The sequence below is a fragment of the Malania oleifera genome, chromosome 4 (assembly GCF_029873635.1).
Source record: "Malania oleifera isolate guangnan ecotype guangnan chromosome 4, ASM2987363v1, whole genome shotgun sequence".
In the NCBI taxonomy this organism is placed as follows: Eukaryota; Viridiplantae; Streptophyta; class Magnoliopsida; order Santalales; family Ximeniaceae; genus Malania; species Malania oleifera.
The window spans coordinates 28949570-28960073 of record NC_080420.1 but is presented as its reverse complement, the minus strand read 5'-3'; the positions used below and the strand labels follow the sequence as shown (position 1 = coordinate 28960073).

Below are 10504 nucleotides of genomic sequence, written 5' to 3'. Positions count from 1 at the left end.
AAAAAACATCCAACTTTGTTTAGCACACAAAATTAAAATCATTTGTCGTAGTTTTTTTTTTTTTATTTGAATTCGTGGAAACTAAATGTATTTCTGTAAATTAAAATAATATATAAGAGAATATTTTTTTATTTTTATTTTAGATTCATCAAAAATTATAAAAATTCTAATTTATTTTTTAGTTTTACAAGATTTTGTATTAAGAAGGTAAAAAAATAAAAAAAATTAGGTTAACCATGCAAATAGTTCTTCTATTTTTTTATTTTAAAATTTTAAAATGATTACAAAATAACTATTTATTTTTTAATTCTCTAAAAAATTCTTTAAGAATACATTTAGAATCATAAATTTTGAGACTTAAATTTATGGAAGCCACTCAATATTATATTTTATCATAATTCGCATAAGTTTAAATACAAAAATTAAATTCCATACCCTGCTAAGAAATAAAAAATCAAAAAAAAAAAATTTCAAAATTTGTAAAAAAGTGATATTTTAAAATTATTTAAAACTTTAAAATAAAAATAAACTATTTTACATATGGAACTAAAAAAATTAAACTAACCTAACCTTTTAATAATTTTTTTAGAAAACTAAAATGAAAATTAAAAATATTTTGTACGAATCCTAATTTCTCTAAATTAACTCAAATTCAATTTGGTCTCAGACACAGAATTAGAAAAGGGCAAACTATATATATATAAAGACTTTTCATGTTTGGCACCAAGAAAAGTGAAAGAAAAAGGAAAATTTTACTTTACAAGAGAAAAGCAGGAGAAGGAGGAGATCAACCGGTGGTTCATTTCAAACTGTATTGCTTGTTGGGCGGTGCCAACACTACAATCAAAGGTAAGAGCCCTATATACGCGGCCGGACAGGCTGTCATCTGGGGGCTGCGGTCCGAGAGGCTGTTCTTCGAGCCGGGCGAGACGAGCTCCATTTTGGTGGAGGCAAAGTGAGACTGCGGCGGCTGCAGCAACGGCGACGGGGGGCTGCTGTTGGCGTCGTTGGTAGAGCAGCGAAGAAGAAGAAGAAGAAAAACCGGCTTCCCTTTTTCAAAAACATTCCTTTTAATTTTTTTTTTTTTTCACACAACCACATGCCACGTGTCATACTCTTATAATTTTCTCAGTTTTTTTTTTAATTATATAAAAACTTCAACCACCAAAAAGTCTTTTAATATATACTCATGATCAAAATTTAAAAACTTATACATTCAATTCAACCAAAATTCATTAAGAAATGTGTACTTTGATTGCGTATAGATTGGGCATCATATTTATCCATGAATTTTAATTTTTAGAAGAAATAAAAATCAATTTTTTCAAGTACACAACGGTGAATGATTGGAAAAAGAAAAAAGACTTTAATACTAATTGATAACTATTTATTTTGAATTCATATGAACATGAAATTAAATTAAGGTTTTGCAATGTGTGTTATGCACCATTAGTAACCCTATCCGAACTTGTGAAAGGTAGACAAACCACTTCCCTTCCCTTCAATTATGACTTGAGGGGGAAAATCACAATGACGTTTAGGCAAGGGTAGGGACCTCTCCTTTTGCTTAGATATAGTTACAAGCAAACTCTACCCATCATGCTTGAACATACAAAGCATATACTAACTTAATCCTGTTGTTCCATAGGCCTAACATGAAATATGGCAATCACTATGTCATGACCTTTTATTTGTAATGTTTTGAAAAGTTTGACATCCTATTTAACTTGGGTTTTATAAAATGAGTCATGCTAGTCTTGTAAATGTTAGGATTGCTAGTGTGGAACCGTCGGCAGTAGTACCTCCCCATGCAGCTTATGTTAAAATGAAGACTGGCGACTACCTACTCTATAGATTTTGTTAAAATCTGCAGCCACCTTCTTTGATTTTACTCCCCCCCTTCTGTATATATATATATAGCTGTATATGTGTGTAGCAGTGTGTAGTGTGGAGGTGTGCGAGTGTAGTGCAGTTGTGCAGCAGTGTAGCTGTGTGTGCAGAGAGGTGGTGTGTATGAGTTGTGCGCAGAGTGTGTTGTGTGTGTGAGTGTATGAAGCTGTGAGTTGTGTGTGTGAAGGAGAGCAGAGTGCAGAGAGTTGCAGTAAGAGAGAGAGAAAAGCGTGAGATAGAGAGAGTAGAGTTGAGCAGTGTGGCTCCTCCTCCTTGTATTTTTCTCCCAGTTTATAGTGCAGTGGTGTGTGCTCCGTGGACGTAAGTCAGATTCGACCGAACCACATAAATCCGGTGTTCCAGTGTGGATGTGCTTTATTTTTTTTTCGTGTGTGATTGTTGCTCCGGGTTTAATTCCCCAATAGTAAATTCCATAATAAACCAAGGAGGAGAGAGGAGAGTAAAAACCAGATTGACTTTGCACTTAAGAAAAATGTCCGACGGTTTATGAGGTTATCAACCCACTTCTATCTCTCACTATTAATTAAAAAATAGCATAGACACTTTTCATTCATCTTTTCAAAAATATTCTTAATTATATGTAATCTTATAATTATAGTATTTATAGATTATAAACATAAAAATCATTTAATAAATTTTTTTTTATTTTGAAATTTGACTTTTTTTACAATTTTCCAACTTGTATGAAGTATATTAAAAAAAACAATACACAATATATGTGTTTAAATAAGGGAAAGTCAATCCCTACACCTTCCTAAAAGAGATAAATTACTTTCACCTCTTTATCTATCTCCATTTAAATATCAAAATATTATCTCAAATGAAAAATTGTACCCCTCAAAACTCAAACCCTAGTCATTTAAAGACTCGATATTATGTAGAATGTTTGTGTTGGTTTTTTTAGGTTTTATTCCGTTTTGATAATGATAAACTAAGGCATCTAATTGTGTAACTAAGTGTGCACACAGGTATGAAGGTATTAAGCACAATAACATATGCATGCAAATTGGAAAGTCATGAAGCATACAAAATAATGATATTTGACTGTGAACATGAAGCATATAAAGACTAAGCTTGAAGACTATGACTATGAGTATGGAGCACATGAAGTCCAAGCTTGAAGAAATTAAAACAATTTATTTCATGTATTTTACAAATAGGACCTATGTGAGTACACTATTATTGGTTATGTGAAAAAGGTCATAGGTAACCTTAGTTGGACCCTAGGCACTATATAATTTCATGAAAATTATTTTATAAATATGCAAAAATTATTTCAAAATGTTAAAATCATTTTTGAAATGAAAAACCTCAAATTAAGATTCTGCAAATCCCCTCTCTTTTTTCTATCATCGCATTGATGTGGGATTTTCTCTATCAATAACTTCCTATCTTCAAAAATCTTCAACACGAAAGTTGTGATATTTTTTCTTAACTTTTTGTTGATACCAAGATCGTCATATTTGAAATTCTCTAGCAAAAGTTATGCCTCAAATACTGAAAGGTGCTTTAAAAAAATCGTGGCTGAAATCTCCAGGCCATTCGGGCGACCAAGACCCCAATTCGAGCGATCGAGCCCCCAATTCGGTCAACCGAACCATGCTGCAAAAAGTCGTAATGCCTAGAAAACGGCTAGTTTTAAAAATAATTAATTACTTTCAAAAGCTCAAAGGTCATAAAATGGCTAGTAAATCATCTTGCCTATAAATATAAGGTTTCTAACTTGTTTTAAAAAGAAGAAAAGAGATATATACATCCATTATACAGATCCAAGTTTTTTTATCTTAATTGAAAATCCTTTTCAAGCACTTTACATTTCTAGTTCATTTTCCAAGTGCACATTTACTCTCTTACTCAAATCTTTCTTGAAATTCTTTCATTGAAGAGAGACCTTCGAGTTACTCCTTAAGCTTCATTTCATAATCATTTTGAGAGTGTATTAATGTGGTATTTTTATTGTACTTATCCGCTCAAGTTTGGAGCATTCTTTGTACATCTATTTTCGTTGATTATTGAAGGAGAGAGGTGACTCCACCTATTGAAAGAGAAAAGTAACTCCGCTTTAATAAAGGAGAGAGACTTATCCGCCTAGTGAAGGAAAGAGATAATTGCGCCTATTGAATGAGGAATTGTAAAGGCTTCTTCACCTACTGAAAGAGAGAGATTTTCTTCACGTATTGAAGGAGTAGTGGAATCATCAAATGGATTGCTTGAGGTAAGGATATAGGCAAGAATTGTTAAACCTTATAAAAACAAGAGTTTTATTCTCTCTTTCCTAATCTCTTTAAATTAAGTACATTTATATTTGTTCATATTTATTGTGATTGTTAATTGCATTTGCTTATTTAAATCACGTGCTTAAGTTATGGTTAAAATTGTTAAAGCATTAGTTTAAATTTTTAAATACTCAATTCACCTCCACCTTCTCGAGGACTACACATTTTCTAAGAGTTTGTAAAGTAATCAAAATGGCTGGAAGGATCTTTCTACAAAGTGAAGTTGTATTTATCTTACAAGAGTAATGGCCCTGCCAAGATATGTGGTGCTACAAATTGCGGAAAAATAAAATTGTATAAACAAATAAGGGCCTTTTTTCTTCAGACTCCATAAACAAATAAAAGGGACTCCCAAATGATTGCACTAAATTAAAGTCATCCATTAAAGCAAGGTTATATGTCAAGAGATTAAAAAGAAAAAAAAGTTTAGGAAACCAAAAAGAAAGTTACTGATACATTCAAGCCATCTTCAAGCTGTTCTTCTCCCCCATGGAAAATCTATTGGTGAACACTCAGAGACAGAATCACCGTTAGTATTTCTGCTAGAAAAACCCAGCAAAGTGCATCAGTACCCCATCTTGAGAATCCCAAAGAAACCATTAGCTGAGAACTCTGATTCTTCAAATATTCACTACCCAACTTGGAATTTGAATCAAGATCAAAATGTGTTACCTCCGGCTGACATGGTTTTACCCCAAATGAGGCATTGTTTAAGGAGATCAACTCAACTTGGTAGCAGAGATTTGAGTTGTTCCAAGCCCCAAACCGCCTCCCCATTCTCCCATAAAACCTTGCGGGGAATTTAAGCTCCCCGGTCAGATTGTTCCCATTAAGGTATAGAGCACTAATACAAGGCAGAGCTGCAAGCTTTGGAGGGACATTGCCTGTCAGATTATTGTCATTGAGGCCCAAAAATCTCAGCCTCTTCAGGTCTGCTATGGTCTCTGGAATCTCTCCTGTCAAACCCATGTTGGAAAGATCTAAAATGGCCAAACTCTGCAGGCTTTTCCACTCTACGCTCATCAAATCTCCACCTATGAAGTTACTGGACAACACCATCTCTTCCAAGGAACTCATATCTTGAAGTGACTCAACCAAGCCACCCGAGAATTTGTTATTACCAAGATCCAATAGGGTCAGGTTCTTTAGGTTCCCAAGTTCTTTTGGCAGCTTCCCTTCCAATTTGTTGTTGCTCAAATCAAGCTTCAACAGTGAAGTCAAGCCACCCAGTGTCAATGGCAAAGCCCCAGATAGAAAATTCCTGCTTAAATCAAGAATTAGCAGCTGTGACAACCCACCGAAACTGTCGGGGATCCTACCCGTAAGCCAGTTTCTGGCGAGGACTAATCGTCTCAAGCCCATTAAGCTACCGATATTCACCAGTAATTCACCAGCTAATCCATTTTCTAGAAGCACTAGAGACTGGAGATGCCTGAGGTGAGCAAAGCTGGGAGGGATTTGTCCGGTGAGACCCGGGTTCGATCGAAACTCTAGTGACTCCAAGCTGCCTGCAAGTTTGTCCCAGTTTTCAGTCGGAATGGGGGTTGGATAATGGCGAGGTGAATTGAAGCAACCGAAGAAGGAGAGTGTCTTCAGGTGCTTAAGCTCAAAGAGCTGTGGTCTGAACTCTGCATCTGTTGTGCAATCCAGAGAGTTGTCCTGAATGGGTCCAATGCTCAAGGCGGTGACATACCAGAAGTCATCAAAGAGATCACAAGAGACTCCCTGCAGAAAGAAATCCATAATGTCACAATTATTAATTACAATTGACTTTAATGGGACACCAATGAAGGCTGGAAATACTTTCAAGGAATGAAACAAAATCTAAAATTTGCATGATTAGAAACGATTTTCTCTGCAGGAAAGCAGACTATAAATGGGATATTGTTCAAATAGAGTGGGCTTCCAAATATATATATGTAGTTTTGAGTTCATCATTTTTGAAAGAAATAACACTAACAGATGAAAACCAGGGGTTACTATTACTAAAAGCTCAATTAATGCTGACAAAATACAAGTAAACAAACACATGGTCAATGATTGCAATTTATATAAAATTGATCCATAGAAATTCTGCTCTATATAGTTTTATTTGATGTTGTAAACACTATTTATCACAGTCTTGATCTACAGTAGACATAGGCGGATTTTTTTTTTTTGTTTTATTTTTTGGGTTTAGGCAAAATATGTTGATACTTAACAGGCCCCTTATCCCAAAACAAAAACAAAAAAATAAAATAAAGTTAGCAGATTTCTGAATGTGTAGTGGTTTAAACAACTCCACTATCCGAGTACAATTTGGATGTTTTCCATTTTGTGACGAAACAGATTCACGTGGGTAAAAGAATACCTGTATAGGAGTCCATCCGCAAGGATCTGGATAGAGATCAGAACCATTCCACCAGGTCCCCACGAATCCCTCAATGGCAGAGTACAGAGCCTCCTGCTCTGTTTTCTCCATTGGAGCAGCTGCAATTTCCTCTGTTCCATTGCACCAAATTTCTGAACGCAGGAAGAATAGCACGAGCACCGCACAACTGTTGATAATGAAGCTATTCATGGACGATCTCAATTCGTATCAATTAATCAAACCCAAGCTATAAGAAAGATAAAAATGACTGAATCAAACTTGGGGCAGAGGCAGAGCAAAACAGGGGAACCAAGTTCGAAGAAACTAAGCTTCAATATCGGTGAACTTATTGGTCACATTAGTGAGCCATAAATAAGCAAGAAACAGAGGTCTCAGAGCCAGCAACGGAGACGTAGAGATCACGAGAAAACTGAAACCCCCTCTTCAATCTTCAACCCTTCCAAACAAAAACCTCGAAAGAAAAGAAAGTTTCTTTCCTAAAGAAAAAAACGACTAATCACCAAAAAAAAAGATACTAAATGGAGAGAGCACAGAGGCGGAGTTCGAAAGTCAAGCTCTTTCCTTCTGATGTTTATAGAAAAGCTAAGGAAGCATGTCTGAGAGCAGAGAGCCCGAGATCTAAGCACAGCTCTCGAAAATGGAAGTAATAATAGTAATGACTCGGGGCAGTAGTAAGAGAAGTGAAAGAGAAAGCAAGATGAGCCTTTATATGCCTGGCTTTGTCTTGCAGACCTGTGATTCTCTTTCTTACCAGGCAATTTCCAACCATTATCCGCATTAAATATAAATTTCTATTCACCGGAGATGGTTAAAGGGGCTCGGTAGTTGGAGAAATTTATAGTTGATTTGCATGTCGAGGGAGAAACATTACTACATTAGTTTAGGATGGCTTTAGGGTCAGGGTTTAAGGGGGCAGGGAGAAATAGGGGACCATATCTCATGCAGAACAGAACAGAGCAGAGCAGAGGTGCATGTAAATGCATGCAATGGTTTTATGTCCACTCCCTTTGCTTCTTTCTTTTTCATCCTTCCTTTCTCTCTTTTTGGGCTTTTGGGGTTTTCATTTTTCAACAGGCCTTATGACAGATGGGGAAAAGACAAAATTGGCACATTGGTCAGCCTCAACTCAAATGGGCCTAAATTTAAGTCCTAAGTAATGACAGTGAATTTCTTCTTCTTCTTTTTTTTTGGTGTGACAAATAATGGTTTTTGGATTGAAGAATAAAAAATTACTAAACCGGCTCAATCAATATGCTTTTTCAGTCCTTTTTCTTATATTATGAAAACCCTTCTCTAAGTTTTCAAAACACAATTTTATTTAATTTTATAATCAACTTGTTAAAGAATACAAATTAATATTTCTAAAATTAACTATTTTTAAGAAAAAAAAAATGCCCATTTTTTCTGAAGGATTAAATATAAGAAAGTGGCTTTAATGTTTGAATAAAATAAAATAAAATTTGATAATATACTTATTTCTTTTAGTGAGTTTCTCTTTTGCTTTATGAATAAATAAAAATGCATTTCTCTTCCTAAAGAAGGTACTTAGTACATTTGTTCTAATTCAATTTCTTTTTGGGTACAGACCTTCTACTATGCTTTTAAAAATTTGCAAGTGTCAAATTATATTTTCTTTTGAAATTAATCATGTGTTTGGGAACTTGATCCCTGTTAAGCTAATTAATGCATTAAATTACAAGTGAAATTAAAGAAGCATAAAATTATAAAAACCATCAAGTTTTACAGAGAGAGAGAGAGAGAGAGAGAGAGAGAGAGAGAGAGAGGGAGAGGGATTTGGGAGGTGTGGAGTTTGGACCACCTTATCTCTGGGCATGCTTTGGGTAGTGGGGTGTAGGCACTCTACTATACTCATTCTGAGTGCACAGGCCTAATTGCCCGAGGTGTCTTTTTCTTTCTTTGCTTTTTTTTGTATGGAGGGAGGCTCAAGAAGTAGCTTTCACATTCAATTGGAGGGCAGACCCATCATTCATTTATGGACGGGCGGCTGTGAGAAAACGAATGAAATAAAAGTGAAGATTTGTTTTGCGCTCATCTCTTTCTAACCTCTCTCTCTCTCTCTCTCTATTTAAAAAAAACTTGCAGCAGCAAAAAGGAAAGACCAGCGGGGGGGCTTTGGATATGTTATAATGCGTGCTTCCATTTTTATGGCAAATTACTTTGGTCATATTGTTGCTTTTTTTTCTTTTTAAAACCCAATTCGGAAGAGAAAATTAATGTTAAAATTGGTGTATTTTTAATAAGGGAGTGAATTGGGTATTAAAAAATTTTCCTAAGTTTAATGTCCAGCATCAGTATAGCACAACTTAGGATTTATCTATACAATTTTAAACTCAATCATTCACAATAATAAATCACAAACATTCAACTGCTGAAATTTAAATTGCAGTAATTAAAAACAGACATAAGAAATGTTATCGGGATTCAGTCAATACTGTCTACGTCCCCGCCTCAACGCACAAACCGAAGAATTACTACTATTACTCACTTAACGGGTGGAGCGGCACCGGTTACAATCAGGTCAAATTCTCAGGGCTGGTCTCAACTTTTACACACTCTCCTTGCAAGGCGGAGAAGGTCATACAGATCCTTACGGGTTAGATCAAACCCCCCAAACCTCGCCTGAAATACAACAATGAGGATAAAATTTTTGTACAATACAAATGCTTCTAAACAAGGAGATTATGTACCAATACGCACAAGCAATAATTAGTGCATTTCAAGTAGATAAGAACTATAAGTTCAGTGCAATATGTGTGATAACACTCAATCTAATGTCAATAGTCAATCAAGAGTAAGAGTGTATTCTCAAACTATCTTTGAAACTATGTATCAATATATCTCAATCACAAGTAGGATTTCAAAGTTTTTCTAAGAGTGTAATCAGAATATCTTAAAAATGATTTTCTCAAAATTCTAGAACAAGAGATATTTGTAGTAAAAGTTTTGTAGAAAATATTTTACTTCACGGATCACAATACAAGTTTAGGAGTCTTGCAATACGAATGCCAAGACTCACTAGCTACAAAGTTTCCCCACACAATGGATTTGTTGATTAAATTGGGGGGTTAGGGTAAACTCTCAATCAAAAGGCAATCACACAAGCACAACAATGAGAGTTTTAGTAAGTGGGAACAATGTAGAATCACTCAAAAGCACTCTCACCAAACTTGATTTAGCAAAAGAAGAGCAATGGGTGAGTGTATAGGTTTTGTATAGGAAGAATAAGCTTTCAAAAATTCAGAGGATTTTTCTCTTAATCAAATTACTAATCATGTTTTAATCTTGCAAATGAGGACCTATATATAGAAATGCCTAAAATTTTTACCATTGGGAACATAAGGGTAATTCTTAAAATTATTTTAAACATGTTTAAGTAAAATAATCTTGAATCACCCTTAATTATCCGCGGTAAAAATTGGTCAACTCAAGAGTTTGGGCCGCCTGACTCTTGGGTTCGGCCACCCAAACAAACACATGAAGAAAAGTATATTTTTCACGTTTGAGTGCCCGATGACAGGTTCGGGTGGCTGAATTAGGTGATTTTCCAACCTACTCGAGGTTTGGTCGCCTGATCGAAAGTTCAGTCTACCGAACTTCAACATTTGGTCCCCCTAGGTGAATTTGAACATGAAATTCCCACCCAGGGCTAGTGGGAAAGCCAACATTATAAGTTTGGTCAACCAAGAACACTCAGTTCATTCCAGTTTGGTCGCCTGAAGTCAGGTCAACAATTTGACTTTCCCACGTTCGGTCTACCGAGGCGTTTTCAATGCACAGATTTGGTCGTTCGAAGTCCTTTCATTGCTTAAGATTTGGGCCTGTTTTAGATCATAAGTTACCCCTATTTGCATAGTTGATAGTGGGATTTTCCTAAGTGATTTGTGCAAAGTCCTAGGGTCTATCTAAGGTCTTTTTACTTAGTCCC

The 10504-nt window shown here is 35.4% G+C and overlaps 1 protein-coding gene across 1 annotated transcript; it reads right to left on the bottom strand.

Annotated features, from left to right (window-relative positions):
* Positions 1-4526: 4526 nt before the first annotated feature.
* LOC131154302 (piriformospora indica-insensitive protein 2) lies at positions 4527-7240 on the bottom strand. The gene is made up of 2 exons (XM_058106989.1): positions 6538-7240; positions 4527-5912 (listed from the first exon to the last, which is right to left on the bottom strand). The coding sequence occupies exons 1-2, from the start codon at positions 6745-6747 to the stop codon at positions 4686-4688; spliced, it is 1437 nt and encodes a 478-aa protein (XP_057962972.1). The 5' UTR covers positions 6748-7240; the 3' UTR covers positions 4527-4685.
* Positions 7241-10504: the final 3264 nt, after the last annotated feature.

Excerpts from the sequence above, each read along its gene's own strand:
- LOC131154302 (XM_058106989.1), bottom strand. The coding sequence starts at position 6,747 with ATGAATAGCTTCATTATCAACAGTTGTGCGGTGCTCGTGCTATTCTTC. Across the intron at positions 5,913-6,537 it reads GCGGATGGACTCCTATACAG|GGAGTCTCTTGTGATCTCTT; the intron begins GTATTCTTTTAC and ends TTCTTTCTGCAG.